At 49.8% G+C, this 20,319-nt stretch overlaps 1 protein-coding gene across 1 annotated transcript in view; it reads left to right on the top strand.

Annotated features, from left to right (window-relative positions):
- Positions 1-20,319, top strand: part of PLXNA4 (plexin A4) — a 472,781-nt gene that overhangs the window by 388,235 nt on the left and 64,227 nt on the right. The window contains exons 18-23 of the mRNA XM_077340351.1: positions 4,466-4,705; positions 6,012-6,158; positions 7,163-7,397; positions 7,908-8,050; positions 12,656-12,924; positions 19,933-19,999. Of these exons, the coding sequence (XP_077196466.1) occupies positions 4,466-4,705; positions 6,012-6,158; positions 7,163-7,397; positions 7,908-8,050; positions 12,656-12,924; positions 19,933-19,999 (1,101 nt within the window). The remainder of the gene's footprint in view (positions 1-4,465; positions 4,706-6,011; positions 6,159-7,162; positions 7,398-7,907; positions 8,051-12,655; positions 12,925-19,932; positions 20,000-20,319) is intronic.

Below are 20,319 nucleotides of genomic sequence, written 5' to 3'. Positions count from 1 at the left end.
TGTTTCTCATCTCAATGAAGCTGTTTATTTTTTAAGCAGCCAATGCCGTGGTCCTCCTTTGCCTACCTGAACTTTGCTGAGAGCTCTGCTCTATTTAGTTTTTTCAAGGCCGTGGCAAAACTAAGAAACGTTCAGACTTCAACCTCCAAGTCTCTTTTCTTCTTTATTGTGCAGAATAAGTGCTCAGATCAAACACCAATGCCAAAACGGGGTTCTGGACTCAACACTCGCTTTCAAATTTAACACCTCCTTCAGTGGCATTCCTTCAATATTAAAATGAAATAAAATTGTACATGTACGTTCCTTTTGCTTTGTTAACCCATTGATTCTCACCCCTACGTAATCACGTACTTTATAAATATAGAGAAAAAGCATAATAATCTTTTTACTTCCATAACGTAGGTAGGTATCGCACCTTGAATATCACACAGAAATATAATCATCAATGTATAATTCATATAATTACCGATGCAATAATTCATATTATAAAACATCTTTAATACAATTATCCATATACATAACTTCTAGTATCAAGTGACTTATGCTATCTGGAAATGGGTTTGTAAATCCAGGGGATCTCCAGGCACCAGCTGGAGGTTGGCATCACTCAATGAGGGCCTGTTATTGGCTTCCTGGATGTTTGGCTCCGACTGTAAAGGCAGCCAAGGGGAAAGATCTGGATTGGCCTGCAATGCCGGATGAGATGTGGAGAGAGCTGACAAAAATACATTTCCCTCCCTCTCCCCATATTCTAGCATGATTTTCCTGGTTGTGGTGAGTTCTGGGGGGGGGGGTGCATCCAGAAAATGGGACCGTCACGTGGACCTATAGACCTGACAACTCTAAAAGGAACGGACAGCTTCCAAAAACAGGGATTTAGGCTGCACGGGGCTTTTTACCTACTCCGTTCGAATAAATCCCTCCCGTCTAATTCGATTTCCATTTTGATTTTGGGCACTTTAAATTCTCCCTCTGCAATACGCATGATTGATCTGGAGTGACCTTATCTTTCCCCCATGATATCCAGAAGTGGATATAATATTTAAAAAAATCAGCGTCAGTAAATGTGCAGATCTCTGCTTTTTGCAAATTAACTTCCTGCCTCTTGCCTCCAATGCTGAGTTAGCAAAGCAGTCTTCCCTGATTGGCCAGGGTGTCAGTGCAAAGTCTTCCTGGTTCCTGCTTGCCAGTAGGCTTGTGCACTTCGGCAGCCGAAACAGTGGTTCGAGCCAGAACCGTGGTGTAGGGGGGAGGGGTGGCGGCGGTGGCAGCGCATAACCCAGCGCCTGCACACAGGTGCAGGGCTCTGCGCCTGCATGCATGTACCTACTGGCATGCTGGCAGGCCCCCCCCCCCCATGCCATGGCACTGCCTGCTTCGGACTCGAACCGCTGCTTCAGCTGCTGAAGAAGAAGAAGAAGAAGAAGAAGAAGAAGAAGAAGAAGAAGAGTTGGTTCTTATATGCCGCTTTTCCCTACCCGAAGGAGGCTCAAAGCGGCTTACAGTCACCTTCCCATTCCTCTCCCCACAACAGACACCCTGTGGGGTGGGTGAGGCTGAGAGAGCCCTGATATCACTGCCCGGTCAGAACAGTTTTATCAGTGCCGTGGCGAGCCCAAGGTCACCCAGCTGGTTGCATGTGGGGGAGTGCAGAATCGAACCTGGCATGCCAGATTACAAGTCCGCACTCCTAACCACTACACCAAACTGGCTCTCGAAGCACACAAGCCTACTCCAGAAGCCCTAACTTCTCTCAGTAGAGATTTGCCTCTTGTTATTTCCCCTCCTCTGCTGTTTCCAATCCTCTCCCCCCCCCATTCAAGAAAAGAAAGATACTCCTGCTGTGCTTGGCTCCCCTCCCTCCTCTGAGCTTCCCCAATCCAGTACAGAACATTTTCTGTTTCAATGGGGGGGGGGGATAGGAAGACCCGAGTTCAAATCCATCTGAATTCAGCAGGATCCTTAACGGAAAAAAACAAATTAAGTGCAGAATCAGCCAGGACAGAAGGAGAGCTGACAAAATCAGGCAATTTCTGTCATTAGGAGTGTCAGGTCTGGGCTGGAAAACATCTGGAGATTTGTAGGGTGGAGTTTGGGGAGGGGAGAGGCATCTTTGGGATATGATGCCACAAAGTCTGTCTCCCAGAGTGCCCTTTTTCTCCAGGCAAACTGATCTCTGTCCCCTGGAGTTCAGTGGCAATGGGGGCAGATCCCCAGCCACTACCTGGAAGTTGGCAACCTTCCCTGGCACCCAGATTGGGCCGATATAATCAATTCTCCGAAGTTAAGCGGAGGGAGCACAAGCTTCTCTCTTGAACCCTCAGAATCCCTCTCTTTTGCTGAGACTGAGGCCGTGGTTCGGACAGCCATTCAGAAGCTGCGGTTCGGCCAGCCATTCGGCAAATTAATCGCGATGAATCCGGAGGCGTCTCAAACCTGAACAAAGGCAAAAGAGGCCATTATCAGCACGCTAGGCTCATTTATTTTTTAATTAACACGTAAATAATCCCTCTTTTGAAATATGGAACAATAACCAGGCTCTTTTTGCAAGGAGGGAAGGTATTTCTTCTGCCTTCCCCGCTCCCCTCCCCCCGGATATGCACAATAGCGGGGCAATAAAACAAAGGAGTTTTCTCTGCCAATGCAAAGAGCTAATGGCTTGAAAGAAGATCAGGAGAAGCTAATGCAAGCCATTTGTGAGTCCAACCTCTTCTGTTTGATCAATCCTAAGAGGCAACACCAAAGGAAATTCTCAATGGAATCATCACCCACATCTTTCCCCTAAATGAAGTGGATCAAAAGTGTAAACAGCTCTTTGGAGTGGGTGGAGAGAGAGAGCTTGGCAGGCAGAAGATCCCAGGTTCAATCCCTGGCCCCTCCAGTTTAAGAGGAGCAGGGAAGAAGAAGAAGAAGAAGAAGAAGAAGAAGAAGAAGAAGAAGAAGAAGAAGAAGAAGAAGAAGAAGAAGAAGAAGAAGAAGAAGAAGAAGAAGAAGAAGAAGAAGAAGTTTTTAGTAGGAATTTGTGCGTTTGAGATTTATAGTATATCCTGTTAGTGTCTTAGCTACTGGATTCTCATTTGCTTTCAAGGGTTCTTTCAGGAAAAAGCATGTGCAGAAATCAAAACTTGCTCCGTGCTGCCTCAAAACGGTTCAGACAGCCCGGCATTCAGGAGCTCATGCCTATAAACCAGGGGTAGTCAAACTGCGGCCCTCCAGATGTCCATGGACTACAATTCCCAGGAGCCCCCTGCCAGTGAATGCTGGCAGGGGCTCCTGGGAATTGTAGTCCATGGACATCTGGAGGGCCGCAGTTTGACTACCCCTGCTCTAAACTGTCCATTAAATTTAGAATCCGAAGGGTCTCATTTCTGAGCATGTTCTGGTGCAGCATAAGAGCTGGGTTTGACTTCTGTCACACCTTCGAGACCGCCCAGGTATTTGAGGCATAAGCTTCTGAAAGTCAAAACTGCCTTTGTCAACCCTTTGATAGACCTCTAACATGAAACAAGAAAAAAATGAACGAGTGATTTGTGGATCTGATGGTTAAGAGGGGGGAAAAGAAGGCTCTTGTTTTTAATTTTAGGGCAAGTGATAAGCTTGTAATTTGCATGTATTTGCCATAAAAGAAAACTGGAAGCTTCTTCTTTATATTTTCTCTCCTTTCATATATTTCTTCTTTTTTTCTCTGTTCTTGTGTGTTTTTTTTCTTAGCTAGTATAAGTTTTTGTTAGATTTTACTTTGTCTTTTAAAAACTTTTAATAAAACTAACTTTTTAAATAAAAAGCTCACTTTTGTCATATACAAGTGTCCCTAGGTCCCCTGAATCCGATGAAAGGAACTGTGACTCTTAAATATGCCTACTCCAGAGATTGTGTTGGTCTCTAAGGGGGGACTCAAATCTAGAAATGGATACCAAACCTCTTGAAAATGACCCCCCTACCTGTCCTCCTGTTGAAAGGGTCTGATGCTCCCTTTCAAGAAAATTTCATAGAATCATAGAGTTGGAAGGGGCCGCACAGGCCATCTAGTCCCACCCCCTGCTCAATGCAGGATCAGCCCGAAGCATCCTAAAGCATCCAAGAAAAGTGTGTATCCAACCTTTGCTTGAAGACTGCCAGTGAGGGGGAGCTCCCCACCTCCTTAGGCAGCCTATTCCACTGCTGAACTACTCTGACTGTGAACATTTTTTTCCTGATATCTAGCCTATATCGTTGTAGTTTAAACCCATTACTGCATGTCCTTTCCTCTGCAGCCAACGGAAATTTATTTTATGATTGGATTTCTATCCTGCCACTTCTCAAAAAGACTCGTGGCGGGTTACAAGGTCAAACAATAAAACCCCATAAAACACCCTCATAACAATACCCCCCCCCCTAACAGCAACACCAAGATTGGTGTAACACAATTCTGGGGAGCCATTGCTATGATCACACAACTCCAGCCTCTGTGGGTTGTCTGTTCCAGGTGTGCGAAGTGCAGAATGAAACGGAGATGACCTGCCAAGCACCGGCCCTGGCGGTGGACCCAAACAACCAGTCTGACCTCATGGAGCGCCCTGATGAGTTCGGCTTCATCTTGGACAATGTCCAGTCCCTGCTGATCCTCAATAAAACCAACTTCACCTACTACCCGAATCCGGTCTTTGAGGCTTTCAACCCTCCTGGGGTTTTGGAACTGAAGCCGGGAACGCCGGTTATAATAAAGGTAACAGGGAGAAGGAGAGACGTTCACAATAAACCCTGCCCATGCTGTCATTTGGGAGGGCTGTGACTCTGCGGAAGTGCTTGGCATCCAGAAGGTCCCAGGTTCAATCCCCGGCATCTCCAGTTAGAGAGGACCAGGCAGGAGAGGATGGGAAAGACCCTGACCTGAGACCCTGGCTCAGTGGCAGAGCCTCTGCTTGACATATAGAAGGTTCCAGGTTCAATCCCTGGCATCTCCAGTTAGAAGGACCAGGCAGGAGGGGATGGGAAAGACCTTGGCCTGAGACCCTGGCTCAGTGGCAGAGCCTCCGCTTGGCAGGTAGAAGGTCCCAGGTTCAATCCCCGGCAGCATCTCCAGTTAGAGAGGACCAGGCAGGAGGGGATGGGAAAGACCTTGACCTGAGACCCTGGCTCAGTGGCAGAGCCTCTGCTTGGCAGGCAGAAGGTCCAAGGTTCAATCCCCAGCACCTCTAGTTAAAGGATCAAGTCTGCGTGATGGGAAAGACCTCTGCCTGAGACTCTGGAGAATTGCTATCAGTTGGATTAGGCTATATCAACCCTGAGCCACCAAGGGCCTGATTCAGTGTAAGGTATCTTCATGTGGCTGCGTGCTCAGCTATGGCCCAGTAGCAGAGATTCTGCTTAGCATGCAGAAGGTCCCAGGATCAATCCCTGACACCTCCACCTAAAAGGACCAGGCAGTAGGTGATGAGATCAATTGCCATGGAATATTTCAAAAGTCAAGCATGGTGCTTTCAGCCAGAAAGGTGAAATGGTCCTTTGGCACTTCAGGGGCCTTTCCTCATCCCCCTGCATCCTTCCCCGGGCTAGTCTGATTTCGTCAGCGCACGAGAGCTAAGCAAAGTCAGCTCTGGTTAGTATTTGGTTGGGAGACCCCCCCAAGGAAAGCCACCTCTGAACAGGTGTAAGTCAGTGTGAGCTGACGAAATTTCCCATCACCGCCACGCAAAAGTTCTGACACCGCATTGCAAAATGCTGAGCTGGTGGCTTCATTGAAATGTCTTTTTATTGCCTTTCCCACTAACCAAGACCTTCTTGTGACCTCACCTGGATAGCCCGAGCCAGGTCTCTTCAGCTCTCGGGAGCTAAGTGGGGTCAGCCCCGGACGGGAGACCCCCAAGGGGTCCAGGGTCACGACATGGAAGCCGAGGGCGGCAAACTGCTTCTGTTCCTCTCCTGTCTTTGAAAACCCAGCAGGGTCACCGCAAGTCAGCTGTGACTTAGGGACAGATAATAATAATAATGCAGTGCTTCATGTCCTCGTGGTTTTCTCTCTTTTGTGCCAGGGGAAGAATTTGATCCCACCCGTCACGGGAGGGAACGCCAAACTGAATTACACGGTGCTGGTGGGCGAGAAACCCTGCACCGTCACCGTGTCGGATGCCCAGCTGCTGTGCGAGTCCCCGAACCTTATCGGGAGGCACAAAGTGATGGTAAGTGGGGCCGGTCCCAGAGCAGAGCAGAGCAAAGGCAATCGGCCGTGAGGGGTGGAAGGAGAAAAGGACACACACGCACAGCCCAAACATCGCTGGAGGTTCGGAATCTCGCAGGGATTTCTAGAGGTAGTCTGAATTCCTAGTCTTGGGCACAGGAGTGAAAGGTTTCCAATCCCGGCGGCCCGTTATTGAGTGTAAAAATGTAATGAAAACGACATGTTGTGTGTGTGTGCACACGCGCACACGCATACACACGAATATCCCCGACTGCAAAAAACGACCGAGAAGTGGAGTCTAAGCCAACTCAAACCTGCATTCTCCCTCAAAGCCAAATGCAGCCTTTCCCAACTGTTTTACCATTGAGAACCCCCTGAAATTTTCTTCAGGATTCGAGAAACACCAGAAGTGGTGCGTGATCATGCAGAATGTGGTTGGTGGCTTCTTACCCCCTCCAGGCCAATCATTGGCTTCTGGACTTCTGGCCCTGCTGGTGGATATCCTGATGGCCCCTGGGTTTTGGCCACTGGGTGACCCAGAGTGTTAGACTGTATGGGCCATTGGCCTGATCCAACATGGCTTCTCTTATGTTCTTATGGCCCTGCTGGTAGACCTCCTGAAGGCACCCAGGCTTTGGCCACTGTGTGACACAAAGTGTTGGACTGGATGGGCCATTGGCCTGACCCAACATGGCTTCTCTTATGTTTTTATGACCCTACTGGTAGACCTCCTGAGGGCCCCTGGGTTTTGGCCACTGTGTGACACAGAGTGTTGGACTGGAGGGGCCATTGGCCTGATAGATTCTCGTATGTTCTTATCTCTGTCATCTGGATGGCAGTTGCAATTCCAGGAGGCCTCCAGGCCCCATCTGGAGGTTGGCAACCCTACTAATCCACAGGGTTCCCATAGGTCTGGAGTGATTTGATGACAGATGACACAGACACATCTCCTTTGACCATCAGGCCTTCTCAACCCGGTGTCTCACCTTGTCCCTTTTCCCACAGGCTCGCGTTGGAGGGACAGAGTTCTCCCCTGGGATGGTGTATATCTCCCCCGACAGCCCCCTCAGCCTGACCGCCATCGTCAGCATCGCCGTGGCAGGAGGGCTGCTCATCATCTTCATCGTGGCCGTCCTGATCGCCTACAAGCGCAAGTCCCGGGAGAGCGACCTCACCCTCAAGCGGCTTCAGATGCAGATGGACAACCTGGAGTCTCGTGTGGCCTTGGAATGCAAAGAAGGTACAGAGGAGCAGAAGGTGTCAAATTGGCCTGGAGGAATCCTTGTGTTTTCAGGACAGGGCCAGAGGCATTGTAGGAGAAGGGCCACTTTTGGTAGCCCAGATATATCATTAATAAATGTATGGAGCAGAGGGCCCGCATTGGCTATGAGTCATGAGATATAGATGGGACACTCTACATGGGACAATGATCCTCAATCTTCTTGGTGCTAGAGGGGCAACAGTGGGAGTGCTTCTGGAGTTCTGGCCCATCTGGTGGACCTCTCGGTGGCACCTTGGTTTTGACACAGAGCGTTGGACTGGATGGCCCATTGGCCTGATCCAACATGGCTTCTCTGAGGTATTTATGTCTGGGGCACTGATATTCTGTTTTCTTGGTGGTTGGGGCAACAATGGGAAGGCTTCTGGAGTTTTGGTCTCACTGGTGGATCTCCTGATGGCAACCCTGTTTGGGTCAAACCTTGCTCTCAATATTCTAAGGCCTTCTTCTTCCTTCCCGCCACCTTCACAGCCTTCGCCGAACTGCAGACCGACATCCATGAGCTGACGAGTGACTTAGATGGAGCCGGAATCCCCTTCCTCGATTACCGGATGTACACCATGAGGGTCCTTTTCCCTGGCATCGAAGATCACCCTGTGCTGAGGGACCTGGAGGTAAGAGGGGATATCGAAAAGGCGACCCGAGAAAGCAACCTGGCCTAGAAGTTTCTCACTGAATGTTCTTACAATAGTGTGGCCAGGCTTGGTCTGATTAGCCTGGAGAGGAGGCAACTAAGAGGTGATATGATCACCATCTCCATGTACTTGAAGGGCTGTCCTAGAGAAGATGGAGCAGAGTTGTTTTCGGTTGCCCCAGAGGGTCGGATCACAACCAATTAATTCAAAAGAATTTTCAGCTAAACTTCCGGAAGAAGTTCCTGACAGTCAGAGCGGTTCCTCAGTGGGACAGGCTTCCTCGAGTGGTGATGGGTTCTCCATCTTTGGAAGTTTTTAAGCAGAGGTTAGATAGCCATCTTGCAGAAATACTAATTCTGTGAATTTAGGCAGATTATGAGTGGGTGGGCAGAAGGGATTGTGTCAGTGCTTGGCTCTTGTGGCCCTTTCTTGCAGGCCCAGGGAAATGCCAGTCGCCACTTTGGAGTCAGAAGTCTAATATTCCTCCATACCAGATTGGCCAGGGATTCTGAATTTTTTGGTGGGACATCCTCTGAACATGGGATTAGGTTCACTGTGGGTGGGCAAGTCATCGTGAATTTCCTGCATTCTGCAGGGGGTTGGACTAGATGACCCTGCAGTTCCCTTCCAACTCTATGATTCCAGCTCCCTGCAGCAACCACCTGGGGGGTTCTACTGGTTGGTGACGGCCCTTGCTAACAACACAGTGATGTCCCTTCTGCGTGCATCAGAAGAGCCAAACTTGTTATCATCCTGAATTCAATCGGGCCGTTTTCTCTGGAGCAGCCGTGCAGGAATTCACAAAGCGAATAACTGGGATGCGACTAAAACAAAACCTTTCCAGTTTTATAGCCCCCTTCTCCAAACAGCCGTAAATGACTCATTTCCTCTGGACCAGGTTTTCATCCCTTATCAGTCTTGTGAAATACATTAGTTTGGCCGACTTAGACTGACAAATTCCTACTCCCAGGGCAGGCCTATGAAGTTCTAGTCCAGTCTAAGCCCAGGGTGGGTGTCCGGATAGTATCGACAGGAGACTCAAAGGAGCCTTCATCAGCAAGAAGCTCTCTGGCCGTCTAGAGGCATACAAAGTACCTTGCTGGACCAGACCCAAAGGTTTATAAAGTCCAGTGATCCCATTTCCGACCATAAAAAGCCAGATGTCTTCGGAAGCCCTGGGGCGTCTATGGCTTCCCCCAACATCTGGAAGCCAGAGGTGTTCTGCCCTCTGAACAGGGATGCTCCATTTCACTATCATGGCTAATAGACTGGTCCTCTTTGAAGTGTTTCAGTATTTTTAAAAAGATAACGACATTAATGGCCGGCAATGAATCTTGTGATTTGCATCTTATTGATCATTGTTGGGCCTGCTGGATCAGATGAGTGGTCCATCTAGTCCAGTATCCTAAGAACATCAAAAGAGCCCTGCTGGATCAGACCAGGGGTCCATCTAGTCCAGCATCCTAACAACATCAGAGGAGCCCTGCTGGATCAGACCAGGGGTCCATCTAGTCCAGTATCCTAAGAACATCAGAAGAGCCCTGCTGGATCAGACCAGGGGTCCATCTAGTCCAGCATCCTAACAACATCAGAGGAGCCCTGCTGGGTCAGACCAGGAGTCCATCTAGTCCAGCATCCTAAGAACATCAGAAGAGCCCTGCTGGATCAGACCAGGGGTCCATCTAGTCCAGCATCCTAAGAACATCAGAAGAGCCCTGCTGGGTCAGACCAGGGGTCCATCTAGTCCAGCATCCTAAGAACATCAGAAGAGCCCTGCTGGGTCAGACCAGGGGTCCATCTAGTCCAGCATCCTAAGAACATCAGAAGAGCCCTGCTGGATCAGACCAGGGGTCCATCTAGTCCAGCATCCTAAGAACATCAGAAGAGCCCTGCTGGATCAGACCAGGGGTCCATCTAGTCCAGCATCCTAAGAACATCAGAAGAGCCCTGCTGGGTCAGACCAGGGGTCCATCTAGTCCAGTATCCTAAGAACATCAAAAGAGCCCTGCTGGATCAGACCAGGGGTCCATCTAGTCCAGCATCCTAACAACATCAGAGGAGCCCTGCTGGATCAGACCAGGGGTCCATCTAGTCCAGTATCCTAAGAACATCAGAAGAGCCCTGCTGGATCAGACCAGGGGTCCATCTAGTCCAGCATCCTAACAACATCAGAGGAGCCCTGCTGGGTCAGACCAGGGGTCCATCTAGTCCAGCATCCTAAGAACATCAGAAGAGCCCTGCTGGATCAGACCAGGGGTCCATCTAGTCCAGCATCCTAAGAACATCAGAAGAGCCCTGCTGGGTCAGACCAGGGGTCCATCTAGTCCAGTATCCTAAGAACATCAAAAGAGCCCTGCTGGATCAGACCAGGGGTCCATCTAGTCCAGCATCCTAACAACATCAGAGGAGCCCTGCTGGATCAGACCAGGGGTCCATCTAGTCCAGTATCCTAAGAACATCAGAAGAGCCCTGCTGGATCAGACCAGGGGTCCATCTAGTCCAGCATCCTAACAACATCAGAGGAGCCCTGCTGGGTCAGACCAGGGGTCCATCTAGTCCAGCATCCTAAGAACATCAGAAGAGCCCTGCTGGATCAGACCAGGGGTCCATCTAGTCCAGCATCCCAAGAAGAACATCAGAAGAGCCCTGCTGGATCAGACCAGGGGTCCATCTAGTCCAGCATCCCAAGAAGAACATCAGAGGAGCCCTGCTGGATCAGACCAGGGGTCCATCTAGTCCAGCATCCTAAGAATATCAGAGGAGCCCTGCTGGATCAGACCAGGGGTCCATCTAGTCCAGCATCCTAAGGACACCAGAAGAGCCCTGCTGGATCAGACCAGGGGTCCATCTAGTCCAGCATCCTAAGAACATCAGAAGAGCCCTGCTGGGTCAGACCAGGGGTCCATCTAGTCCAGCATCCTGTCTTGCACAGTGGCCAACCAGTTCTTCTAGGGGTTCAGCAACAGGGGCACAGTGGCCGAGGCCTTCCGCTGATGTCACCTCCTGGCCCTGAAACTCAGTGCTTGACTGCCTCTGAACGTGGAGGTTCCCTTGAGCACAAACAGTTTTGCCCCCTTTTCCGAGGAAGGAACTCAGGTGCGCTTTTCTGTATCTCTGCGTAACTCAGTGAGAGGCTCCCCCACTGTCTTTGAACCCTGGGCTGCCTCTGGTCAAAGCATCCCCCCGGTTAGCAGAAGGCTCGGCAGAATTCCCTCCGGCAAGCCTGTCGCTTTGGTCGGCTCCTCTCCTCTCCTGCATACCAATTACTGACAGCTCCTCAGGAACGGAGCCCTTTTCACAAGAGCTGGGGGTTCCCCCCCTACTTCACGGCTCTGCGGCTTAGCGCCCTACGCCGCTGCCCAGATGACATCACCCGCGGTAATGAGTTCTGTTGATCTTAACGTAGGTCCCGAGCAGGTGTTTGCACTTGCAGTAAAAATACAAAAAGGTTTGGCTCAGCAGGCAGTCTCTGCTGTGGGAGCAGAGGGCCAGCAAGGGGGGGCTGGAGCTGGGGATGATGGGAGGGGGCAGTGCCAGCAGCCCCTGCTGAGATTTATTGGGAAGCAATGGGGGGTGAGGAGGGGGGCTTGCAGAGTGAAGCCTAGAATTCAGGGCAGGGTGCATGGGCCCAACTGCAGAGAGTTCCATTGCTCACTTGGTTTCTTTTTTGCTTGGGAGTTTCGCTTCTTCGTTGCCAGCTCTAGGATGGAAAATGCCTGGAGATTTTGGGAGTGGGGACTGAGGAGGGGGCGGGGTTTGGGGAGGGGAAGGACCCCAGCAGGGAATACAGTCCAGCTTCCAAAGAGGCCAATTCTTCACAGGGGAACTGATCTCTTTTGCCTAGAGTTCAGGTTGTGATCCCAGGAGCAGAGTTGTTCTCTCTTGCCCCGGAGGGTTGGACCAGAACCAGTGGGATGAAATTAATTCAAAAGAAATTCCATCCAAACATCCGGAAGAAGTTCCTGACAGTTGAAGCAGTTCCTCAGTGGAACAGGCTTCCTCGGGAGGTCGTGGCTTCTCCATTTTTGGAGACTTTTAAGCAGAGGCTGGAGAGCCATCGGATAGAGAGTCTGATTCTGGGAAGGCTCAAGGGGGTGGCAGGTGACAGTGGATTCTTCTAGGTGACAAGTACATGAGAGAAGCCCTGTTGGATCAGGCCAGTGGCTCATCCAGGCCAACACTCTGTGTCAACCAGTGGCCAAACCCCATGTAACTTCTGGTGGTCCAGCAGCAGGATCAGAGCTCCAGCAGCCCTCTCACTGTTGCCCCCCAAGCACCAAGAAGACAGAGCATCCCTGCGCCAGAAATCGTGTTCCAACTATATCTTGTGGCCTAAGGCCATTAATGAATCTCTGCTCCAGCCATAACCTTCACAAACACCACCCTCTTCATGCTCCACCCCCAAAATCTCCAAATATTTCCCAACCCCGAATGGGCACAGAATGTCAGAGAGTGGGTCACGCATAATGCATCCAACAATGGGTGGAACCATACGAGAGACAGGCGGCCCTTCGGTTATCCAGAGAGTGTTCCAGGAACGTAGAATTCTGGCACTTCCTCCACGTGTGTTTGTGCTTCCGCCAGGTTCCCGGCTATCGGCAGGAGCGCGTGGAGAAAGGCCTGAAGCTCTTTGCCCAACTCATCAACAACAAGGTCTTCCTTCTGTCCTTCATCCGCACCCTGGAGTCCCAGCGCAGCTTCTCCATGCGTGACCGGGGCAACGTGGCGTCTTTGATCATGACAGTGCTGCAGAGCAAGCTGGAATATGCCACCGATGTCCTCAAGCAGCTGCTGGCTGACCTCATCGACAAGAACCTGGAGAGCAAGAACCACCCAAAGCTGCTCCTCAGAAGGTACTTTGTGAAACGTGTCACACCAGAGGCTGGTGCTCTGAAAGTTCTAATAAGTCAGTGATCCTTGGCCTGTGTGAAGTATGCCTCACTTCATCCATGGCCAGGGTCTTTTCGGTCCTGGCCCCTGCCTGGTGGAATGAGCTTCCAGAAGACCTAAGGGTCCTGGTGGAACTCACACAGTTCCACAGGGCCTGCAAGATGGAGCTCTTCCGCCTGGGTGTCTGTTGTGGGGAGAGGAAAGGGAAGGCGACTGTAAGCCGCTTTGAGACTCCTTCGGGCAGAGAAAAGCGTCATATAAGAGCCAACTCTTCTTCTTCTTCTTCTTCTTCTTCTTCTTCAGTAATCTCAGGGCTCTCTCAGCCTCCCCTCCCTCACAGGGTGTCTGTTGTGGGGAGAGGAAAGGGAAGGTGATTAGAAGCCACTTTGAGACTCCTTCGGGTAGAGAAAAGCGGCATAGAAGAACCAGCTCTTCTTCTTCTTCAGTAATCTCAGGGCTCTCTCAGCCTCCCCTCCCTCACAGGGTGTCTGTTGTGGGGAGAGGAAAGGGAAGGTGACTGTAAGCCGCTTTGAGACTCCTTCGGCCAGAGAAAAGCGTCATATAAGAACCAACTCTTCTTCTTCCTCTTCTTCTTCTTCTTCTTCTTCTTCTTCTTCTTCTTCTTCTTCTTCTTCAGTAATCTCAGGGCTCTCTCAGCCTCACCCACCTCACGGGGTGTCTGCTGTGGGGAGAGGAAAGGGAAGGCGATTGTAAGTCGCTCTGAGACTCCTGGTAGAGAAAAGCAGCATAAGAACCAACTCTTCTTCTTTTTCTTTTTCTTCTTCTACTAGCCCCACAGTGCAGATTGCTGTGCGGTGGAGGCAGCTCCTGAACAATCAATCTGCACAGCCAATCAAAACTCCAGTGGCCAATGAGAAGCCTTGCTGGGTGAAATCTCCACCTGGTACCACCCACTTTTGGAAAATACTTTGCAGTTCCCTGGAGGGGGTAATTGTGGCCACAGGCCACAGGCCGGGGACTGCTGGCCTATGGCAAGCCGATAACATGTACTTTCCCTGTTAGCAGAGTTGACGCTATTAAATCACCTTATCGAACTGTAGCATCACAAGATAACTTTTCATTAAACCCTTGATCCAAGCCCATATGAATTTAAATTAATGCAGGGGGTAGGAAAGGCCAAATCGACAGGAAGGAATGAAACTCCATACCAAACGGTGGACAGGATGTGAATGAGATGCGCTCAGCTAAATTTGGAAATGAAAAAAAGATCAGTCGAGTTCGTACCCTGGTACAACACCCAGTAATTTCATTTCCGGAAGAAGTTCCTGACAGTTAGAGCGGTTCCTCAGTGGAACAAGCTTCCTCGGGAGACGGTGGGTTCTCCTTCCTTGGAATTTTTTAAGCAGAGGCTGGAGAGCCAGAAATGCTCATTCTGTGAACTTAGGCAGATGGTGAGTGTGTGGGCAGAAGGGATTGTGTTGGCTCTTGTGGCCCTTTCTTGCATGCCCAGGGAAATGCCCATTGCCACTTTGGGATCAGGAGGTGACTTTCTTCCAGGCCAGACTGGCCAGGGATTCTGGTGGGGCAGGGGGCATCATCTGGGCATGGAATACGGGTCACTGTGGTGGGCAGGTAGCTGCAAATTATCTGCATTTGGCAGGGGGCTGGATTAGATGATCCTGGAGGTCTCTTCCAGCACCATGATTTTTTAAAATAAGAAATATAGATGAGAAAAAAATTGGGAAGTATCCCTACAGATTATAGGATAGTATAAGCCTCCCTGAGCCTTCAGGGAGGGCGGTATATAAATCTAAATAAATAAATAAATAGTCCTCTCCTCTACCTTCTTTTTAAGAGAATGAATGACTGCTTTTGGTCCATGTTGGGTAAAAAGGTAGGATATAAATTTAATAAAAAAGGGGAAACAGGAGAGTACTTTTTATTTAATTTATATCCGACCTTTCTACCCAACATGGACCAAAAGCAGTTTTTATTGTTCCTATCCTGAGGAAGAGTGCTTGCACTCGAAAGCTCACGCCTTGAATAAATCTTTGTTGGTCTTAAAGGTGCCACTGGAGTCTGATTTGGTTTTGTTGCATTGTTCCTGTTTCCCCTGTTTTATCCTCAGAACAACCCTGCAAGGTAGGTTAGGCTGACAATGTGTGACCAACCCAAGGTCACCCAACAAGTTTCCAAAGAAGAGTGAGGATTCGAACCTGAGTTTGCCACATTCTAATTCTTTGCCAACCTCATCACAGTGCCTGGAGGTCTACCAAAGATATAGGTTGTCCCCAAATCACACAGATAAATTCCCCAGAGGAGAATTGCTGTTTTGAGTGGTAGGCTTCATGACCACTGAGATGAAAGCTTCCTTGTTTTGCTCAGGCAAGGCGCTGCACACTCAAAAATGAAACTAGCTTCTTATTTAACAAGCATTTAATTTCATGAGTGATGCCATGTGATTTCTGGGGGTGTAGCAGGGAGGCATGGCCAACTGGCATCACTTCCTGGATTAGTTGAAGCCTGAAGAATTTTTCAGGAGTTTCTATATGGTCAAAAGGTTGGGGGGAAAAAATGCTTTAACCAGCAGACCATGCACTGTTCAGTGCTTTAACTTGGAACATTTTGATGCATGGTACCACTCTTCAGGTTCCCTTTGCCCAGATAAATTCCATATGCTGAAAGCATCGGTCTGAAGCTCCATGAGGGTCCCAGTGGACGCCAGAATTGATCGGGGATTTACAGGGGTGTAAAAGGCAGAATCTTCCCCCTGGCTTCAGAGAAAGAACTCAAGATTTATGCGAGAGAGCGCCGGAGTTGGGGCTTTCCTTAAAGCCGCCTTTGGCAGGGCTGTGCAGAAGGAAAGGAGCTCGCCTTGCCATCTGCCTGGGAGTATTGTTCCCAGCACAAAGCCTGCAGCCGAGAATCAATAAAATGCAAGTAATTGTAGCTGTCTGGCTGAGTCCGGGGCTGCTAAGCAGGGAGCCTGGGAACGCAAATCAGATTTCCCTTTTAGTTGGCTTTATTCTTGGCAAAGTAACTCCCTGCTGCTATAAATCTAAGATTACCACCTTGCTGGTGAAATTCCAACCCTTGGTTTCCTGGGCATGGGGAGGGGACTTCTGTGCACACACAGTGGCTCCTTCTCTTTAAGGCTTTGTTTATTGTATTGTGCGTTCCTCCACCACCACCACCTCAAGTTAATGCATTCTTGTCCCTCTTTTCTCCCTCCCTCCTTCCCTCCCTCCTTCCTTCCTCTTATCATAGAATCATAGAATCATAGAGTTGGAAGGGGCCATACAGGCCATCTAGTCCAACCCCCTGCTCAGCGCAGGATCAGCCCTAAGCATCCTAAAGCATCCAAGAAAAGTGTGTATCCAGCCTTTGCTTGAAAGCTTTGCTCATGAGGTTGGGAGTTCGATCCCAGCAGCCGGCTCAAGGTTGACTCAGCCTTCCATCCTTCCGAGGTCGGTAAAATGAGGACCCAGCTTGCTGGGGGGTAAACGGTAATGACTGGGGAAGGCACTGGCAAACCACCCCGTATTGAGTCTGCCATGAAAACGCTAGAGGGCGTCACCCCAAGGGTCAGACATGACTCGGTGCTTGCACAGGGGATACCTTTACCTTTACCTTTAGCCTTTGCTTGAAGACTGCCTGTTTCCTTCCTTCTTCCCTCCCTCCCTCCGTCCCTCCCGTCTTGTTTCTCTTTTTATTCCTCATTCATCTGGGTTTTTTAAAAATTTCCCTTTGACATTGGGTCCCTTTGGTGAGAGCCAGTTTGGTGTAGTGGTTAGGAGTGCGGACTTCTAATCTGGCACTCCAGGTATGATTCTGCACTCCTCCACATGCAGCCAGCTGGGTGACCTTGGGCTCGCCACGGTGCTGATAAAACTGTTCTGACCAAGCATCAGGGCTCTCTCAGCCTCACCCACCCCACAGGGTGTCTGTTGTGGGGAGAGGAAAGGGAAGGCGACTGTAAGCCACTTTGAGACTCCTTCTGCTAGAGAAAAGTGGCATAGAAGAACCAACTCTTCTTCTTCTTCTTCTTCTTCTTCTTCTTCTTCTTCTTCTTCTTCTTCTTCTTCTTCTTCTTCTTCTTCTTCTTCTTCTTCTTCTTCTTCTTCTTCTTCTTCATTTGCACAAGTATTTTGGGCACCTCGTGGTGGGTTGAGCCACCAGCTGGAATCCCACTTATCGAATTCTGGATTCTGGTTTTCCAACTGTCTTTGAGAACTGCCAGGCAGCTGGGAGGGCTGGAAATAACTTGAGAGGTGAAAGCCTCCAACATTGTAACTCTGACTTCCTGCAGAGTCGGGGAGAGGACTGGGCTCAATGGGGAAGCATCAGCGTGGCAAGTGGAAGGCCCCAGGTTCAATCCCAGGCATCTCTAGATTAAAAGGACCAGGCAGTGGATGGGTGGGTTAAACCCCAGCCTGGGACCACGCAGAGCCACTGCCTGTCTGAGTAGACAAGACAGAGCCTGACCTTGAAGGACCAAGTCTGACCTTGAAGGACCATGCCTTTGAAAAGATAGTCATAGAGATGTCTGTTGAATCTGCCAAAACTCTAGCAGGGGAGAGCTGTAGCTCAGTGGTAGAGCATCAGCTTGGAATGCAGAAGATTCCTGGTTCGAACCCCAGCATCTCCAGGTGAGAGAGCCAAGTAGGGGATAATGCCACCTGAAAGAGCAGCTGCCAGCCTGAGGAGGCAATCGTGGCCCCCAAGGACTGATGGTCTGATTCAGTATAAGACAGATTCTTGGGGAGGGTCCATGGCTCTTATTTGAATGCAGAAGATCCAGGGTTCATTCCCCAAGTCTCCAGCAAAGATCAGGATGAAGGTGATGTGAAGGGTCTCCTCCTGATTCCCTGGAGAGCTGCTGCCAGCTAGACAATACTGACCTTGATGGACTTTTAGGCACATTCAGTACAAGGCAGCTTCATGTGAGCATCCCGTTCAGGGGAGACGTCGTGGCTCAGTGGCAGAGCCTCTGCTTGGCCCACAGAAGGTCCCAGGTTCTATCTCCGGAAAAAAGGAAGGGGCAGGAAGTGAAAGACCTCCACTTGAGACCCTGGGGTGCTGCTGCCAATCTGAGCACACGATAGTGACCTGGATGGACCATCCTGAAATGGGCTCAGGGTGGCTACCAGTAGCAAGAAGAACAAGTAAATATAACATTAAATTGTTAAACTGTTACCCTATATACTCACATACAAGCCTAGTTTTTCAGCACCTTTTTCCACAATGAAAAAGCCTTCCTCTGCTTATACGCAGGTATATACAGTTCTTTCTTTTAGTGTTCCGTTTTGCAGTTCTTTATTTCAGTGTTTTGTTCTGGGGGGTGGGGCATGCAGTTGTAGTTAGAGTTGTCCGTTCTCCCAGTTTGGTAGCTTTCGTACTTATTGTAGTAGGTTGCCAACTTCGGGTACTGTTGTTCTGCTCTGGTTTGCTGGCCTGGGGGCACTCTTTGGTTCTCTTGCCAGAGCTGTTCTCACAGAGCAGTTCTCGCAGAGCTCTCTCAGGGTATCTGGCATCAAGAGAGGAAGGGAAGGCAACAGTAAGCCGCTTTGAGACTCCTTTGGTTAGTGAAAAGCGGGGTACAAAAACCAGCAGCTATTCACCCTCTTGACTTTTCTGTATTTTTTTTTGGGGGGGGGGCGGCTGGACGGGAAAGCCTGTGATGATTGAGCATGGATTAAGCGCTTAGTCCACCCTGTAAATTTACCAGTAGCCTGCTGCATTTCCCATCCTCGGCTTATACGCGAGTCAATAAGTTTGCCCAGATTTTGTGGTGAAATCAGGTGCCTCGGCTTATATGAGAGTATAGATGGTATACATATTTAAAAGATGAACCAAACAGTCTATGGGTAGATCAGTTCAGGAGGGGAAATGGGGTAGACCAGGCTGTTGATGGAAGACACCTTGACCACAAGTCTGGCGGAACAACCCAGGGTCCGGATCCGTGTTACGGTTTCTCTCCTCCCCAAGGAGCTGGTGTGCTAATGTCCGAGGAAGGACTCACCAGGGAGAAAAAATGCACAAACGCTCCCCCCGCACTCCCCAAAAATGACTCATGGCTCCCCTCGCCAGTTCCTTCCATTGGACCTAAAGGAATAGGAGTTTTGCGAGGGAGAAACAGGAGAAGCCGGCTTGCTTCCCTTCTCACCTGACCTAGAAGGTCTCCAGCTGAGAGGGGATTGAAAAGAGGCTCCTGATGTGATGCGGGAACAAAAGAGAACAAAGGCCCACCCGTCCCCTCCTTGCGGCTTTAGCTCTGGGATTCTAAAAAGGTGAGGAGGAAAGAGGAACAGGGCTGGCCTGCTCGTGGGGCCGGGCGCGTGCTAAGCGGGAGGCAGGCCTGATTTCCAGTGCAGGTGCTAGCCTTCCACTGCTGCTGGAAAGAGCCCCAAGCCCACCCTGATTTGGACTAAGAAGAAGAGTTGGTTTTTATCTGCCAGGAGTCTCAAAGCGGCTCCCAATTGCCTTCCCTTTCCTCTCCCCACAACAGACACCCTGTGAGGGAGGGGAGGCTGAGAGAGCCCTGAGATTACTGAAGAAGAAGAAGAGTTGGTTCTTAGATGCCACTCTTCTCTACCCGAAGGAGTCTTAAAGTGGCTTCCATTCGCCTTCCCTTCCTCTCCCCACAACAGACACCCTGTGAGGTGGATGAGGCTGAGAGAGCCCTGAGATTACAGAAGGAGAAGAAGAAGAGTTGGTTCTTAGATGCCGCTTTTCACTACCGGAAGGAGTCTCAACGCGGCTTCCAGTCGCCTTCCCTTTCCTCTTCCCACTCCCCACAACAGACACCCTGTGAGGGAGGTGAGGCTGAGACTGGTCTTTCAAGGCCTTAACGTGTAAACTGGATGCGCACTTACACAAAACCCCGGTAGGAAGGAATTTCCTGCTCCACACATGCTCTCCCAGGAGGGGGCACATATGCAAGCGGACAGCAGTTCCTTTCCTTTATGATCTACATCAATACCTTTCTCTCCCCTTCACTGCCGTTCCAGGACAGAATCTGTTGCGGAAAAGATGCTCACCAATTGGTTTACCTTCTTGCTCTACAAATTCCTCAAGGTAAGATCATCTTTTGGGGAGCTGGCCTTGTACCTATCATGCATAAATGTACGTTCTCTCTCTCTCTCTCTCTCTCTCTCTCTCTCTCTCTCTCTCTCTCTCTCTCTCTCTCTCTCTCTCTCTCTCTCTCTATCTTCTTGTTGTTTTAGGATGGATTGGGATTGCTTTAAGCTTCCTTAAAACCAAGATCGAGTTAATTCATGCCATAGGTATCCCCCAGTCTGATGAAGCAGAAAAGAGCAAGAATCTTATTAGCTCCTCCCAGGCTAACAAAATCTGTAGCAGGGGAAGAGCTTTCCTGAACACCTGAACAAGTGAGC

This window comes from Paroedura picta, chromosome 5 (genome assembly GCF_049243985.1).
Source record: "Paroedura picta isolate Pp20150507F chromosome 5, Ppicta_v3.0, whole genome shotgun sequence".
NCBI lineage: Eukaryota > Metazoa > Chordata > Lepidosauria > Squamata > Gekkonidae > Paroedura > Paroedura picta.
This window is presented reverse-complemented; position numbering and strand designations above follow the sequence as displayed.